This window comes from Bufo bufo, chromosome 4, assembly GCF_905171765.1.
Source record: "Bufo bufo chromosome 4, aBufBuf1.1, whole genome shotgun sequence".
In the NCBI taxonomy this organism is placed as follows: domain Eukaryota; kingdom Metazoa; phylum Chordata; class Amphibia; order Anura; family Bufonidae; genus Bufo; species Bufo bufo.
Window position 1 is genome coordinate 578,269,058 of NC_053392.1, and position 19,166 is coordinate 578,288,223.

Here is a 19,166-nt window from a genome sequence, read left to right on the forward strand (position 1 = left end):
GGAACTCATGGCAATATACAGGGAGTGCAGAATTATTAGGCAAGTTGTATTTTTGAGGATTAATTTTATTTTTGAACAACAACCATGTTCTCAATGAACCCAAAAAACTCATTAATATCAAAGCTGAATATTTTTGGAAGTAGTTTTTAGTTTGTTTTTAGTTTTAGCTATTTTAGGGGGATATCTGTGTGTGCAGGTGACTATTACTGTACATAATTATTAGGCAACTTAACAAAAAACAAATATATACCCATTTCAATTATTTATTTTTACCAGTGAAACCAATATAACATCTCAACATTCACAAATATACATTTCTGACATTCAAAAACAAAACAAAAACAAATCAGTGACCAATATAGCCACCTTTCTTTGCAAGGACACTCAAAAGCCTGCCATCCATGGATTCTGTCAGTGTTTTGATCTGTTCACCATCAACATTGCGTGCAGCAGCAACCACAGCCTCCCAGACACTGTTCAGAGAGGTGTACTGTTTTCCCTCCTTGTAAATCTCACATTTGATGATGGACCACAGGTTCTCAATGGGGTTCAGATCAGGTGAACAAGGAGTCCATGCCATTAGATTTTCTTATTTTATACCCTTTCTTGCCAGCCACGCTGTGGAGTACTTGGACGCGTGTGATGGAGCATTGTCCTGCATGAAAATCATGTTTTTCTTGAAGGATGCAGACTTCTTCCTGTACCACTGCTTGAAGAAGGTGTCTTCCAGAAACTGGCAGTAGGACTGGGAGTTGAGCTTGACTCCATCCTCAACCCGAAAAGGCCCGACAAGCTCATCTTTGATGATACCAGCCCAAACCAGTACTCCACCTCCACCTTGCTGGCGTCTGAGTCGGACTGGAGCTCTCTGCCCTTTACCAATCCAGCCACGGGCCCATCCATCTGGCCCATCAAGACTCACTCTCATTTCATCAGTCCATAAAACCTTAGAAAAATCAGTCTTGAGATATTTCTTGGCCCAGTCTTGACGTTTCAGCTTGTGTGTCTTGTTCAGTGGTGGTCGTCTTTCAGCCTTTCTTACCTTGGCCATGTCTCTGAGTATTGCACACCTTGTGCTTTTGGGCACTCCAGTGATGTTGCAGCTCTGAAATATGGCCAAACTGGTGGCAAGTGGCATCTTGGCAGCTGCACGCTTGACTTTTCTCAGTTCATGGGCAGTTATTTTGCGCCTTGGTTTTTCCACACGCTTTTTGCGACCCTGTTGACTATTTTGAATGAAACGCTTGATTGTTCGATGATCACCCTTCAGAAGCTTTGCAATTTTAAGAGTGCTGCATCCCTCTGCAAGATATCTCACTATTTTTGACTTTTCTGAGCCTGTCAAGTCCTTCTTTTGACCCATTTTGCCAAAGGAAAGGAAGTTGCCTAATAATTATGCACACCTAATATAGGGTGTTTATGTCATTAGACCACACCCCTTCTCATTACAGAGATGCACATCACCTAATATGCTTAATTGGTAGTAGGCTTTCGAGCCTATACAGCTTGGAGTAAGACAACATGCATAAAGAGGATGATGTGGTCAAAATACTCATTTGCCTAATAATTCTGCATGCAGTGTAGTTCCCTATAATGTAATGAATTTGGTCAACTGAGCAGAGGTTGGTCCGGGAAATGTGTTTCGGACCATATTTTCTGAACCGAAGACACTCATGTGAAACTGACCTATGACCGTTGCTACTAAGGCGGCAATTATTTTCTTTGAGGTAAATTAAGTGAATGGGGCTGTGCTGTAATATCAGATGCAGCCTATGGACATGAGTGGCAATGTATATGAAAAAAAGCAGCCCCTTTTTTCTAAACTGAGATAACTATTTTAATAATCCCCTTGGCTCTCCAGGCACTATAAACCACTTTAGAAATCTGGGAAATTCAAGGAAACCTATTTCAAAGCTTCATGAATCCATTTGAGAAGGAACCAAGCAGAAAATATAACAATGTACAGGTCAATGTGGCCTTTTGATAGCTGAAATTGTGTGTATTTTCAGTTTTATGGCTAAAACGGATGAAAAAAGTTTTGAACATAGCAAGTGTTTTGGTGTACTAGATTCTCAGGATTTTTGTATCAACTTTTGTGCCCATTTCCAAGATAAGCACACTTAGCCATGACTAGCCCCACAATATTGTCTTTATGTAGTGTATGGAATTCTTTTTTCATTTAGCTTCCAAGTAACTTGTATTTGCAAAGTAATTTCAGGATTGCTATAGTGATTTAATATTAGCATTCATGAGACCAGCCTCTATTCTCCAGTGTAGAACCAAAAATAATTACTTTCTTGTACTCAGGTGCTGAGAACGGCTGGCTTTCTGCTTAGCTTCAATTACACAATCAATCCTTCTTCACATTCACATTCATTTCAACCTATCTTTCAGGGAAGTGTTGTATGTTTTTCTTCCCAAGATACTTCAGTCTGATCTAATGACTGTTGAACTGGGCACCAACTCTGTAGTCTGCATCCAAGTCTATGCCTTTTGCAGTGACACAGGGAACTCTCACCTTTTCTTGTGCAGCGGGTTTACTTTTTATGTCGAATGTTTTTGATCTCCAAACTATTTTGTGTCTACAATATTCTAAAATTGGATTACATCATATTCACTTTTTTCTATGGAGGTTCTTGAAAAAACCTGATTGTAAAAACCTAAACAAAATCAACTCAACAGAATCTACAAAAGTCCCCATAGTGACCTACAGTACATAAATATATGCTTACCAGTCCAGGTTGTCTGATTCATCCAAATAAAAGCTTTGCACTGTGAATGGCTTTCACAAACTTCTATGGCTTCATTTATATTGAACACGGAAAGGAGACATCCATTATGATGGTATGATGGCCAACATCTGTAGTCTTCGTCAAGTATTGAAACATCTTCCACTTGCTTATATTCTGAAAGATGCAAAACAAGGTTTGTGGTTACTGAATGTATTATATTGAAAACCATGAAGAATTTACAATAATTGCTAATATTTGTTGATATTATATGGTAGCTGCTGGTAGATTACCAAATATCAATAATAAGAGCTCATCTACATGGCTGGCATAGCTTTGTACAGGCTCCAAGTTGTATAAAGCTTTAATGCAGCCTTCATAGAAGTCTAAAGGACCACATTGTACTTCTGCATACCTCTGATTTTCATAATATACATACAGCTTTTCACATGCTCCATTGGATATATTGCTTCTAGGGGAGAATGTGAGAATACTTTCGTAATATGGTACCATATGGAGCCACTATACGTAGGAGTATCTATGGTTATTTTAGTGTGCTCATACATTTAAGAAACATTTGATATGTCATTTGACATGTCATATCAAGGTTTTGATTGGTGGGGATCTGAGTGCTGAGACCCCCCCACCCCCACATACACACACATACATACACACACACACACACACACAGCAATGTCTCTCCTCACTGTTGGAGACAGACTGAAGATGGCTTCATATGCTTTTTTATTGAACTCGTCTTCAGCAGCAAGGAGGTACAGCACTCTTATGAGAACTTCTCACATCTCCTCCACTATCATTGGGGATGATCTCAGCATTCAGATCTCCACCCATCAAAACATTTGATATGTCACTATCACATATGAATTTTATTTTATTTTTAAAAGTACAGGTACAGTTTAATAGCCATAGGCACTCCTACTTATGGTGCCTCAGCTTCAGATTTACTTTTAACTTGGTGGTTCTCTATTAACAGTGTAAGATTTGCTCGGGGTTGCCTTTGCTGAGGTCAAAGGACACAGATCTGGTTTCATTCAAATCAGTCCAACAGTGAAGGATATGTCTAAGCTGACTCGTAGTCAGGTTCTATTAAAAAGGTTGCATGCTAAAAAATAAAACAAAACAGCAACGAAATTAAATCCTTGCTTGTTCAACCCTTACTATACATCAGATGTACCTATCTGACAGCTGGAGAGCTTCTCTCTGCCAGCTTACCAAAACCATACTTCAGCAACATTTCTCATAGACTTCTCCACTCAGCTCTCACACAGAGATTTCCTTCCTGTGTCCCCAGATAAAGAGCTGCTTCACACCTATCTTAAAAGTGCATCTGTCAGTATGATCAACCCTATTTTACCAGGCATGGTGCCTGGTAAGGATGATCATTCTGATTAAAATCATACCTTTGTTATATCTATAGGTAGAACCGTAGCCAAGATATCAGTGTTTTTAGTAATATACAAATGAGCTGGTGCAAGTACCAAGGGGCCAGCCAGAGCCCTTGGAGGACTGTTTTTTAACACCCCATTGTTCTGGGCAAGTCCCCCCCATGCTTGCTAGCATGAAAACTTAAAAATGTAGAATCATTTTTAACCACACCTTCCCTTTAACGACACTGTTGTCAAGATTTTCCTTTTACTGGACATATTTTTTAGTTAGTGTAGTATAAGCTGGCTGCTGACAAGAACTTTCCTAGCAGCCGAGTCAAAAAGCATTGTAGGCATATATAATAAATTAACACAGGCTGCAAATTAGTCAAAGCGCTGACATTAGCTCTAGATATCCTAATGCCTGATAAGCACGGGCAAATGAGGCTGCAGTTTGTTTCCACTGGTCGATAAATATGTCCCTCTATCACTTGATAAAAGCCAAATGAATTGCTCAAGCTCGCCCCACATGAAATCTTCACCATGGCATGAGATTTCCTCTTACTTCAGAAGAGCACGGTCTTCATTTTTGATGTCAGGAAGAAACAAGTTCAATAGACTCTCTTAATGAACTGAAATTTCCTAACACTCTCATTAGTAGATTATGGACTACATGGAATATGTCACTTAGTTTCCTCACCCTCCTTTTCTCTACTGACTAATATATTACCAGCCGGTCTTGGCTGCCATTCAGTCTCAGATGGATGTAAAAGCCACCCTCTTGTTCCCTGTTCACAGCTCCTTCAAGTTCTCTGGCCATCACTAAGGTTCCTTTATTTCTCAAAACCATCAGTGAATTAATCACTTTTAAATATAACAACTTGAGCTCATTTATAATCATGCGATTTAGATGTAATAACTCAGAGGATTCATATTTTTTCTGTTGCATGTAACATGCGCCATGTAAACCACAGAGCTAGGGGTTGTGCAAAGCCTAAGTAAATAGTGGGTTATGCCAAGCTTATGTTTGTAAAGGTCGAAATTTAAATCCACTACACTGTATCACTCCCCAGTTTTAATGAGGACATAGTAACGACTCCAGTAAGACGGTCCTTGCCTCTCTCGTATGGGGTTCTCATCTCAACCATGTTTACAGAAATTTCATGGTGAGTGCAAATAACGTGAAAAATTCTCGGTGATGTCATGTACAAGCCATACAATGAATAGATTTCTCAGGAGATATGAGAATGTTAAGATGATATTGAACTTTTACATACCTTAAAGGGGTTGTCCGGGTTTAGAGCTGAACCCGGACAAACCTCTATTTTCACCCAGGCTGCCCCCCTGACTTGAGCATCGGAGCAGTTCATGGTCCGATGCTCTCCTTTGCGCTGCGCTAAATCGCTCAGGGCAAAGGCTCTTTTGTTTATAATAACACACTGCCCGGTGACATCACCGGCTCTGATGGGCGGGCTTTAGTGCTGCCCTAGCCGTTTTACTGGCTAGAGCAGCGCTAACGCCCGCCCATCAGTGCAGGTGACATCACCGGGCTCCCTGAGCAGCCGGAAGAAGAGGCTTCAACGCTCCTGCAAGGGACCCGGTACGTCACCGAGTCTAAGAAAAGTTCACATCCGGCAAAGAATTTCCTATAAGAAAACGGGGCTTGAGAAACATATAGAAAAGGTAGGACATGGATGTCTGTTATATGTTTGTCTGTTTTGTACTAATGTAACAAAGTCCTCAATCCCAGATAACCCCTTTAAGAATTTTTGGTAATTTTAAAGACTTGAAAGTGTATGTTTTGTCAGTGTAAACATATGCCAGTTGTGTGTGCCCTAGAAGTTGCTAAACCTTATGTGCCAAGGCGATTGCTTCCCGCTGCCGTCACTATTACATCATATAATAAATAGAAAAAAAGAAGCCAAAAACTTCTGGGACAAAAAAAACTTTCAAAAGTGCCATTTTGGTCCATAATTTAATACACATAGCAAAACTGGGGTTCTGAGCAAGCATTTATTTAAGGCTTGACTATGATGACTGTTCGCCAATTTTTTATGCCAACCCCAAAAATGTTCCATATTGTATAATATTTTTACATACTAATAATCAGGACAGCATTAAAATGTACAAATAAATGTAGAATCCATATGATACCATAAGAGTAACTGTTATTAAACAAAACATAAGAGCACAGCAGTAGAAGCCCCCACCTGAGCCCTGTGATCCTTGGTACCTATAGTATTTTGAACTCTCCATAGCAGTCGTAGATCCACCCGGTACCCCTGACTAACCCGGGAGAGGCAAAAATGACACATAGGGTGAATTTATCATCTCGGTTTTGCTAGATTTCTGGTAGAAAAATTTCACAAATTTTTGATTTGGACATGATTTGTAAATGATGTGGACATGATTTGGAAATACACACACCTGTCTATATAAAGTCTCACAGCTGACAATGCATATCAAAGCAAAAACCAAGCCATGAGAAGAAAAGAACTGCCTTTAGAGCTCTAAGATAGGATTGTGTGGAGGCACAGATCTGGAAAAGGGCACACAAGATTTTTTCTGCACTGAAATTTCCCAAGATCACAGTGGCCTCCTAGAGCTGGCCACCCCACCAAACTAAGTAATCAGGGGAGAAGGTTCTTGGTAAGAGAAGTGAACAAGAACCCAAAGGTCATTCTGGCAGAGCTCCAATGATCCTATGTGCAGATAGAGAAACTTCCAGAAGGTCAACCACAGCAGCATTCCACCAATCTGGGCTTTATGGCAGAGTGGTCAGAAAGTACCCTCCCCTCAGTAAAACACACAATAAAGCCAGGAGTGGATTGGCCATAGAGCTTACAGGGAAATTTCCCAGTGGACCAATGCCCAGGGGGCCGCCTGGGCCCTCCTTATGTCCAGCCAGTGGAAGTTTTTGGGGATGCATTTTGTGCTGCTGGCAGTATTTTGTGATGAACTGTGGCATTTGGCTCTATTAGGGTAGTACAATGTACCACAATATGGTATTGCTGGCCCTGCGTTCCATCAATTTGGACCCGACTACAAAATGGGGCCACTTTTACTATTTTTTCCAGGGGCACTTTAAGTTCCCAGTCCACCCCTGAATAAAGCCCATCTGGAGTTTTCAAAAAAGCACCTAAAGGACACTGAGACTGTGAGAAACAAGATTCTCTTTTCTGATTAAACCAAGATTGAACTTTTTAGTCTTCATTCTAAGTGTCATGTCTGCAGGAAACCAGGCATTGCTCTTCACCTGCCTAATACAATCCCTACAGTGAAGCATAGTGGTGGCAGCATCATGCAGTGGGGGTGTTTTTCAGCGGGTGGGTTGAGGGAAAACTGACTGGAAAAAAACACAGAGATATTCTTAATGAAAACCTGATCCAGAGTGCTCTGGACCTCAGACTGAGACAAAGTTTTGCCTTCAAACTAGATAATGACCCTAAGCACACAGCCAAGACAACACAGGAGCAGCTTAGGGACAACTCTATGACTGTCCTTCAGTGGTCCAGCCAGAGCCCTAACTTGAATCCAATCGAACATTTCTGAAGAGACCTGAAAATAGCTGTCAGTCAATGGTTCCCAACCAACCTGACAGAGCTTGAGAGGATCTGCAGAGAAGAATGCTAGAAAATACCCAAATCCAAGTGTGCAAACCTTGAAACAACATCAAAGGGGCTTCAACTAAGTCCCGAGTAAAGAGTAAAGATTTTAGTTTATCCTTTTCAATAAACTGGCAAAGATTTTGAACATTCTGTTTTCACTTTATCAATATGGGGTATTGAGAGCAGAATGATGGGGAAAAACTTTTTAATATTAGCAAAGGGCTGCAACATAAAAAAAATGTGAAAAAAGTGAAAGGGGCTGAAGGCTTACATAAAATAGTAAAAATATAATATAAAAGAATAATAATTTAAAAAAAATATTTATATATATATATATATATATATATATAATTTTTAATAATAAAAATATTTACCATATATTTTTTATATTACAGATCACTTCAATATGGTTTGCTTCTCCCTGAACACATTATAGAACGCCAGGAGTTATGATATTTTGGTGGATAACAGAAAAAAACTTTTCTGAATTAAGACTTTTCCTCCTCCTACCATAGAGAATATTTGAGACGTCTGTTTCTGCTTCTTTTTTATTCTGGAAGTGGAACTGCAGCTAGGAAATGGTTGTAGATTAGATCAATATTTACCTTTTAATTTTGCCCTAAAGGCTTTTCAAATACCGTATAATTGTTTGATGCCAATTGAAAGCTAATTGGAAACAAAAGTCTTGTATATTTAGACCTAGTAGCGCATGCTTCTTCTCAATCGAGCTTGACTTACGCTATTGTCTGTACAAATATCAGTATATATTAGTTGTTCTATTCACATTTTTGCAATTAAATCAGTAATAAATGTTATTGCTTTACACAGTGTAGATAACAAAAAAAAATGGCTAAATCGTTTTATAAGATTTTGACTTGCTTGCTATGATGATGGACATAATTATTCAATTTTTACACACTATAAAGGATTGCATGGGATTAGGAAAAAAAAGTATTTCCAGAAACAGTGCCCCTCTTATTCACTGGTTGTGTCAGTTATTGCAGCTCAGCTACAATCCTTGAATATTGCAATACCATATATAGCCCAAGTATGAGAGTGGCACTGTTTTAGAAAAGGATATCAGATTATCAAAACTGGAAAAGCACAAGGCTTAGGAGCAGTGCTGTAGAGCCATATAATGTTACACAACAACATGGCAGAGGCAGCAGTGCTGAATCCACACCCAATCTCCCTACCAACAGGCACCATGTTGAAGATTGGAAAACCATCTGCTTTCTACAAGAGACAGTGCCACTCATGGATGTGTCTGGTACTGCAGCTCATCCCATTCACTTGAATATATAAGAGTTATAGATCTTCTGTTCCTATGACTCCCATAGACTGTAGTGGAGAGAGTTGTGAACATGCTCAACCTTCTTTCTCCTACTTCTTCTCTTTCCATTTCTCATACCAGCCACCTTGGATTTATTAAACAGAGGTCAAAACCAGCAAGAACACTATTCTCCTAATTGGAACACAACTATCATTATTATACAGATATACCATAACTGTCCATGGTCCACTTTAATACACCACATTTTCAAGTCAGTCCCACGGTAATTTGGTAAGGCACTAAATTCTAACTGGCACTTGCCTGGGCAACGCATCTACTCATCTGGGATCTCCACTTTCACCATTCACTCCTTCATATAGGATAAGGGGAGTGATAACTTTTACAAGCCTCCAAAATGACCATCCAAAGCTATTGAGACTTCAATATAATAGTTGCACTTTTTTAACATCCTCAACTATACTCACCTGTCCACAGTGCCACCATTCAAACACCATAGTTCCGTTCAAGCAGATGTGGCTTCAGAAGTCACATGTGCTTGAATGGTATGTCATTAGCAGTGATGTACCATGCAAATAAATACATGGCTGCTGGAACCATTTGCTGGCTTCAACAGTCATGGGATCAAACCAATTCTGGTCCAGAGGAGACCATGAGATAGAAGCTGGTCTGGGTCAGGCAACATGTACACAGGGGAGTGTATTTTTTTTTCTTCATTTGGGCACAGGTTTCTTATATTCGGCAGATCGAATGTGTTTCTTTTAGTTAGAATTTCCCCAGTCCATATTGGGATTGTTTTTGACAGGGCAAGATTTCAAGCACAACAGATTTCAATCATATTCATGTTTAAGTTGGCTACTAGGCTGGACAACCCATTTAATACATCTGTTGTGTATGAAATATTGCCCTTTCAAAAACATTCCCAATGTGGACTGGAAAAATTCTAACTGAAAGAAACACATTCTATTTGACCAATATGAGTCGAGTGGTTTGACCATTCTTTTCAGAAACGAAAAAAAAAAAATCATGAATATAGATTTTTGTAAAAATTTCGTCAAAAGTGTTTTTTTTTTCCCCCAAGGCACAAAGGGTTCAGCTTAGGAAAATACCTTCACTGCCTTTGTAAACTAAGCTCTGAACTGATCACTTACCACTGATGATCAAGGCTTTGTCTCCCTAGAAAGGAAACTTATTTAAATGAAGTCAATGGAATTTGAAGTCTCCCGGCAGTAAATCACATCATCAAAAGGTCAAAGTTCTGGTCAATTTCCAGACTAATGATGTTTAAAACAAATAAATACTTGCCTAATACAAGAAATGTAGTCATAAATTTAAAGGTGGCAAACGTCAAACTGTGAACATTCAACTGGCAAAGAAAAACAACGTGAAGAAGATCCAAGATTTGGATCATGGAATTCTTAAGTAGTTCTTATTTCAGATTAACATGGTAGGCTTAAAGGTTATGGCAATATATATTTGTTATTGCTCTAATGTATACAAACTAAAGAAATGGAACAACTTAGTATGTAGTCCTGATGTAAAAAAATTTAAGTCAATGTGTCATCAGAAATCTACTTATTGTTTAAATCAAGTTTTTTTTAATGTCAAACATTGTTTTAGAATTTTTGTGACTTTTTCCAAGCTTTCTATGCCCCTATCTGTATTTGAAAAGATCCGTATTTCATACAGTTTTCACACTGGCTACTAGGTCTAAAGTATGTCAAGAGAGAGCATCCACATGGGCCATAGACACAATGGAAAGCAGGTGACTTCTATGGGAGAGTTTTTTCTAGGCATGCTCTCTAACCTTTTCAGGTGTCAGGAGGGAATAGATGTGCTCTGACATCACCCATTGTAAATGGTGGATATTGTGTTATCTATACAATGGTGATACCAATCATTTTAATCCTACCTGTGATGATAATGTGATAGCTACTGGTAAGTTACCGGTACAGAACAGGAAGTCTTAACATATTATTAGTCTTAGTGGCCAGTGCGAAAGCTGCACTATTTTAGTAATTTTTTTAAATATAGATAGTGACTTGGAAAAATTATTTTCATTCTCAAAAAAATGTGTTCAACATAAAAAGTACGACAGTACAACTGCAGGATCAGACTAAACAGGATAACCATGGAGATGCAAAGGCCTACATAGAAGTTGTAGACACAACTCAACAGAGAAGCTAATACTGAGAAAGACTATCCCACCTAAAGGGCGGCTCCATTAACAGTTAATACTAACGTAAATGGTGCAGAAAGTCAAATGAAAAATAAATTTAATCATGACAATTTGCTTTTCATAATATGTTTCATGCTAATTTCCTTCCCATCACACCTCAGGATAGGTATGATGGGAAGGAAAATTCCTCTTAATTACTCTAAATTATATCCATCTATTATACTATAATAGATGAATATAAGGTCCATAATATTTTGGAATACTAGTTATTTCCAAATGGTGGTCTTATCCTTTAAGAAATAAATAATAAAATACAATCTCTAGCATGTACCTTCAATGCCCTGTTTTACATAAACTGGTCCAGAGTTACTATGAGTTAGACAGGGAAGACATCTAGACAGGCGTCAGAATTATCATAGCGAATCAGGTTGTATGATAATGATAGATCTGGCCTATCTATTGATTGCCTATCCAAAAGTTTAAGACAAATTTTAGCTGTCTTACTTTTAGATTTTTATGGCAAAAATGTTGTAAAAAGTCCCAGTTTAGACCATTTCTTGCTAATCAGCCTCAACTAGGCATCCTCCCTCCCATTTCAGGACACATTTTGCACCAAATGGTATCAAAATACGCCAACTTTTCACACAAAATCATGGAGTCAACAGTGAATCCGAGTCATTATCTCTTAATGGGGTTTTCTGGTTTCAAGACAAAACCGGACTTGTCATAAAGAATAGATGATTACTTACCTGACAGATCAGTCACTCTGGTTCTCCCAGTAGGTCTCTGTTTTTCCGGATGCAGCGGGGACAGGTGACCACTGTAACCAATCACTGTCCCTTTCAGTGCACCGCAGAGGCCAGTGATTGGTTGCAGAGGTTGTGTCAGAGAGGTGCAGCATATGTCAGGTAAGTAATCGTCTACTGTATTCTTTATTACAGGTCGATCCCTGCTTGAAAACCCATTTTATTGAGTGCATTAGCCCTTTAAATATTTTTTGTGTGCTTCTCGAGACATCTCCCACTGATCTGTACTTTACTCAACCTTTTCTTTTCTTTGGTTTAAATATAGAATTTACTCTAATGAGGATTTGTCTCTCAACCAAAAATGCCTTGTGACCAGATTTCCAATGTTTTAAATAGCTGGAATTAACTTCAATCTGATTTTAATCACTCTTAATGACCAGTTATTTCAGCCCCTACAAACCTTACTGGATTTTACTACCAACTTTAGCTACCAACTGGAAGACGCCCAATGTTCTTTTCTAAGTCAGTGACCGCCAAGGCTGTATGACGTGTCATTTCATGAAAGTCCACCCTGTACGTGTCTCTGTGTGAACGAGTTCGTGAACTTCTCTTATCATAGCTTGTATTTATCTCCTATCGTTTGTGAAAGGAAGTCAGTAAATTAAGTTTATCTCCTCTGCGTATTTTATAATGTACAGTTCAGAATTATCTCTAGTGTTATCTGCAAGTGTCTTCATGGAGGGTTGCATGACATTAGAATAAAATGGCTTATTTTTCCCAGAGATAGAGGCACTGCTGCCCACAGGCTGTTTTTGGTATTGCTGCTCACTGCTCGGCCCTATTTACTTAAAGGGGTTTTCCAAGACTTTTATGTTGATGACCAAGGATAGGTCATTAGTATCTGATCGACGGGGATTTGATTTTACAGAGATATATATTATCAAGATTTCACATGTATGGCTACATCCACATGTAAGGTTACATATGGGACATTGTTACTGCTGGGGGTCACTATTGGGAACATTATTAATGCTGGGACCAACTATGGGGAATAATATTAGTGCTGGAGGCCACTATGAGAAACATTTTTCTGCTGGGGGCCAATCGGAAACGAAGCCCAGTTTGGTTTCAAGTTTTAAAATGGTTTTCCACCTTAAAAATCAATTACCGAAGTTATTCATATCCATACATTTTAATACTGTAAGGAGGTGGATCTCCGTACAATATTAATCCAAAGATATGAACAAAGCGACTTTAGATGTAACATCCGAAGCTCTCTTTGCTCATCTCTACTGGGAACCACTATGGTGGACGTTATTACTGCTGGTGACCACTATAGAGGACATTATTACTGCTGGAGTCCACTATGGGTGGCATTACTACTGCTGGAGGCCACTATAGGGACATTATTTTTTTGGGGGCACTATGATGGACATTATTACTGCTGGTGGCCACTGTGGGGGACATTATTACTGATGGAGGCCACTATGGGGGACACTATTACAGCTGGGGGACACGCTGGGGGACATTATTACTGCTGGCGGGCACATTATTACTGCTGGAGGCCACTATGGGTGGCATTACTACTGCTGGAGGCCACTATAGGGAACATTATTATTTTTTGGGGGGGCACTATGATGGACATTATTATTGCTGGTGGCCACTGTGGAAGACATTATTACTGCTGGAGACCAATATGGGGGACATTATTACTGATGGAGGCTACTATGGGGGGCATTATTAATGCTGGGGGCCACTATGGGGGACATTATTAATGCTGAGGGCCACTATGGGGGACATTATTAATTTTGGGGGCCACTATGAGGGACATTATTAATGCTGGGGGCCACTATGGGGGCATTTTTAATGGAAGTTTTTTAACAACATTTAAAAACGGATGCAAAACAGCCAATAAAAATAGCCAGATGACCATAAGACAGGAGCATAAGTAGTAGAAAATGGCCATGGAAAACGGTCTGTGACCATTTTTTCATGGTCATTTTTTTCTCTCTCCTGTGAATGTAGCCTAAAACAAAATGCCAATTAGCCAGTGGATTAAAAATTGAAAAAAAATCTCAAACCTAAGCTATAAAACCCGTTCTATTGTGCTTGGCGTTTCAATGTCTTTACAACAAAAGAAAGAACTAACCATAGGCCTCTATTTCTCCCCGGGTAGTTCGGTCAGAAGTTGCACATGAGGAGCAGCTATGTAAGGCGCTGAGTACAGTGCGCCGGGGCTGCTGCTCGCACAACGCTTGGAGTACATTAGAATTTAAAGCACTATAAATGTTTTACAACTCAAACATTTTTAAAGCTTAAGACCTACATTTTTTTGTAACCCGATCAGGGTTCACCTTGTTAAACCTTGTTTTATGTGAACGCTGGGCTTCACATGCTGTTTCACTGGATTTTCAGAGTAATTGTTAATATCACTTTTCACACTTGGTGTTGTTCAAAGAAATCGCTTTTTTCCTATGGAAAACAGTGGGGTGACGCGTGAAGGGCAACCGCTCCATATGTTATACTGCTAGCTCTTTTTTCTCTCTTCCTCTGGTAGAGCAGGCATTTTTATGAAGGATTTGAAACGCTAGAGGGAGGATAAATCAGCCATTAAAAGGCATGTGTTCTCTTTACTGCAAACAGTTTCATTTCCTTGGTTTACATTTATTGTAGCTGGGCCCCAAAGTACAATCTGTACCAGGGCCTTCTCGTATGAAGCCAAGGGCCCTCAGACTCTATGGCCTGGGGCAACCGGCACCACTGTGCCCCCTATATCTATGCTTCATACGTTGTTGTTGATGCCAGGAAAACTCCTCATGGCAAGAAAATAACTTCTTACACCCAAAAACAGCGTGACTTACAAGACATGAATTTCCAAAGTGGAGCCATGTTTATGGGGTTGAGCAACATATATCACCTTTAAATGGACTGGTCATGCATGCTACCATTTCACCATCTATATGATTGACGGAGATACACGAGTGTTATCTTCTGTTATCACCATCTGTCCCATGGAAATTAGGAGCAACTGTTGCCTTTAATTTTTTTCACATTAAGCAGTTACAGCGTCTTCTCTAGTATACTTCCAGTCAGTGTAGACAAGCAAACAAGGAAATAATGTGATATTAATAAAATCTATTATTAAATCATCCTAGGAATGTTTAAGAGAGTTTCCAGGACTTTGATATTGAGGGCCTGTCCTTAAGGCCTCGTTGCGATCCCCAATGCACGGGCACCATCCGTTCGGCTGCCGCAGATAGATCCAGACCCATTCAGCTTGAATGGGGCCGCAATCTGTCTGCACCGCAAAAAAATAGAACATGTTCTATTTTTTTCGCGGTGGGGTTCCGTGCCTCTGTGAATGAGTCCACGTCCGTGATGTGGTGCACAAACGCCCAGAGCAGCTGGCACTCAGGGTGGGTTCGCATTAGTGTTTCTAATTCCAATATAGTGTTCCATTATACCAAAGACGGAATGCAAAACCAATGCCTTTAAGAGGAATTCCATTTTGCTCCGTCCTAATACATTTCTATGGGCATAAAAAACTGTTCAGCTTTTTTCTGTTCTGTATGATGGAAAAAAAAGTCCTGTCGACAGGACTTTTTTTTTCAGTTTTTAGATAAATTATTTATGACTCTGATTGTACATGATCCCTCTGCTCGTAAAGCTTCGCGGAATATGTATAAATAAAGATATATTATTATTATGCCATCAATGTCTGAGATGAGCTAACACCTTTAAATAATTTTGGAAATCTTTGGAATCACCAATAAGATCTGAGATTCCTATGGATTTATCCTTTGAATATTTATTCTATTTTAATTATGGAATAAAAATATATTTTACATTTTATTCACAATTCTTATTTTTCATGGTGACAACCTGTAGTTAATAAAACGTGAATTCCACCAGCGCAGTCCTAATAGACAGGGCCAACATCTACTATCTAAACGCGGTGCAATGGAATGTTTGTATTATTTTAGCTATGGCAGACGTAATTACACGGTGATGACAGCTATCACTCAGCAGACAATGAAATGAGTATCAGTTAGAGCAAATACTTACCAGCTGTAGGTACATGTGTAACATTTGACAGGTATAAGCCGCTCTTGTATAAGTAAAGGGCCTTTTCAAACTGTGCAGCAGTTTCATCGATTCCCCAGCGCAGTTCGCCTAAATAACATTGAAAAGTTAATTCATATAAACCTCCTTTTCCTGTAGGACTTTAAGTAGTCACTTATAATAACTAGCTAGGGAGTGTCTAGATATAAAAAAAAAATGAAGAGGTTTTTGGGGCACACATGGTCCAAATTGGCATAGGCGAGACCGAGAAATTGCACTTCCAACTGTTGCATATTAATGAAGGCAGTCACCATATTGTGATATAGGGTAAGATTCCCTTTAAATATTCCTCTTAAAGGGGTTGTCCGTCCTCGGAGCTGACAACCCCTGAGGTCCTAAACTATGCACTGTAACCTAAAAAAACCTCACTCACCTGTCTGAGGTCCTCCCACTGCTCCATTCCTGGCCACTTTCGGTACCCCACTACCATGAAGCAGCTTGGTATCGTTACCACTGCAGCCAATCGCAGGTCTCAGTGGTCATATTGGATTGATGTATGCTGGGAACCAAGCAACGGTGAGATCGTGGACAGGTGAGTGGGCGACAGGTTAGGATTCCAGGGTTTGTCAGGTCCAAGGACAAATAATACCTTTAATGGGGATCTGTCATTACGATTTTGGACTATTATCTGTAGTAATACATGGGTTAGACTGCAAGGAGTCCAAATTTTTCAAAATTTTTCCTACTGTCCCCTCCCTGTCAGCATTTAAAGCTGCAATGAAATATATTATCAGGACTGCTGTGCATGCACACAAGACCTCTCCATTATATTGGCACAGCACAGCAGTCCTGATGTGCATTTCAGCACAGCCTTGAGTGCTGATAGAAGGGGAATGGGGGCAGTAGAAAAATAAGGAATATATATCGATCTGGACTTACGTATTACTGCAGATAGTCCACAATCATGGAGACAGATTCCCTGTAAGACAGACCAGCAATATGTGATCTCAGACGCCTAATCCATAGAACCCCCATGATCAGACAGATAGATAGGCCATCATACTTAATTCCCAGACACTGTTTCCTCTAAGTTGTGTTCTCTAGAATTGAAAGAGCTAACAATTTCAAACTCTGCAGCAGGAAAAGCTTTAATTGGAGTCTTTAATACTCATTAGTATGTTGTTTTAACCCTCTTCTTTCCAGAGAGGGCCCTGAAACCTCATTGCATTAGTAAGGCACCCATACATTTAAGAATAAAGTCATCAAATCCTGCTGATTTCGGTACGATCGCAGAACTATCTTTATATGTTTAGAGTTGTGCCGACTATCCCCTGACAGATGATGTTGGTGGGAAAGAAGGATCGGGCAGCTGAAATTCTATGACCGATACTTTTATTCCCAAGGAAGATAAACCACCACCAGAGTTGTCTGACATTTCCCCATTGAAACCACCATGCACACTTGGCCAAGGCGGACTGGGACGAATGTTAGCTTGAGCCAACATGAATACTTCAATCCAAAGGTCTGGTAGGTTGTAAGTTCATACTTTTGCAGCTATGGTTTCATCTTATAGGGGTATAGCTCTAGAGGTGCAGTGGTAGCCTTAGCACCTAGGCCTGAGAGGGTCTAAAAGCCACTCTGACACATAAGAAGACCTCACTATTATAAATGGCAAATAGTATGTGGGGTTCTGTGACAGATTTTGCAGCACTTTGTCTGGCACCTACCTGTTGCATTCACTATAACATCCAGCAATGGCCTGAGGGAAGGTGGCGCACTGTGAGGAAGGAGGTAAGTGAAGAAAAACCTTAAAAAAAAAAAAAATCCATATTAATGAATGGAAATAATATTTTAGGTAGATTTACAACATACAAATAAACCGGTCACCAAAAAATCCAACAAGCAGTAAATGACTAAACTCCTCAGGAAACATAGTCATATATCATAATAAGCAACAACAAAAAAAAATCCATAAGTGACCGTAACCCAGCAGTCTGCCATAGAAAAAACAAGGCCGGCTAGACACAAAGCTGCCTTGTAATCACCTGTAAAGGCTCCATTAACACAGCAGCTTGCTCTGGAGCTTAGAGGATTGTGGCTATTTGTAAGGATGTCTGGTACTTGGATAAAATTTATGGCACTTGTATCACCAGTGGAAGACGATTACATTTTTGGGTGTGTTCCATGACTAGCTGAAGCTGGGAAGACCAGAAAACTTGGAAAAGGATATGGAAATTATAACGAACACAAGTAAAACATATATAAATCAAGGAACAAGAGACCAAAATCCATGAAATTCCTGGAAAAAAGGTTGATATAAACTCATAGAGGGTTTTTTGTAAATAAATGGTAGCTGGATAGGTAAGGGGTGAATGGACTTTCCTCATTATCCTGGCACATTAACAATAAGCTATAGTAAATGGTCTTAAAATGTGAAAATAAAAAATATATATATATTATATATATTTTCAGAGGTCAATAACTTTTTTTTAAAGCGTCAAAGGTTCAGATCGGTAGGGGTCTGAGCATTGAGGCCCCCACCAATACCTAGAATGGGGAGAGAGAAGTGTGCATATATCGAGCTTATATACAGCTGTCTTTATAAAATGCCCTCTTCCATCAAGGTCTTTAAAAGGGTTATCCCATGAAAATATTTATCACCTATGCAAAGGTTAGGTAATAAATATCGGATTGCGGGGGGGGGGGGGGGGGGGTCAAACTCCTGGTACCTCCCACTATCCCAAGAATGAAGGGTTCCTGAGTCTCGTCTCTGATTGTAAACAGTGCTCCGTCAGTCCCATAGAAATAACTAAAGCGATAGACCAACATTCACACTTTCACACTACCTCTCCACTTAGAGAGGTGACTTAGGAAACCCTCGTTCTCGGGATCACATGGCGTCCCAGCAGTCAGACGACCCATAATTCACAGTGCTTTTGGACAGTTGGATGACCCACAATCCACAGTCCTTCTTCTGTCCAGCCACTAGAATCTTTAGATCTAAACAGAAAATCAGCCTAGCTTTGCCTTTATATAGTAGATTAGGATGGATGAAACAGAAAATTAAAAAAATAAAATAAAAGTTTCACATTAAAAAGGGGTTAAACAATCCCTTTTTTAAAAGGGTCCTCTGATAAGCTGATTACAGGGTGTCCCACTGGCTCCC

At 39.6% G+C, this 19,166-nt stretch overlaps 1 protein-coding gene across 1 annotated transcript in view; it reads right to left on the reverse strand.

Moving 5' to 3' along the window:
* PKDCC (protein kinase domain containing, cytoplasmic) overlaps nt 1-19,166 on the reverse strand; it is a 56,575-nt gene that overhangs the window by 1,392 nt on the left and 36,017 nt on the right. The window contains exons 4-6 of the mRNA XM_040430356.1: nt 17,728-17,807; nt 16,004-16,111; nt 2,733-2,906 (exon numbers count right to left, since the gene is read on the reverse strand). Of these exons, the coding sequence (XP_040286290.1) occupies nt 2,733-2,906; nt 16,004-16,111; nt 17,728-17,807 (362 nt within the window). The remainder of the gene's footprint in view (nt 1-2,732; nt 2,907-16,003; nt 16,112-17,727; nt 17,808-19,166) is intronic.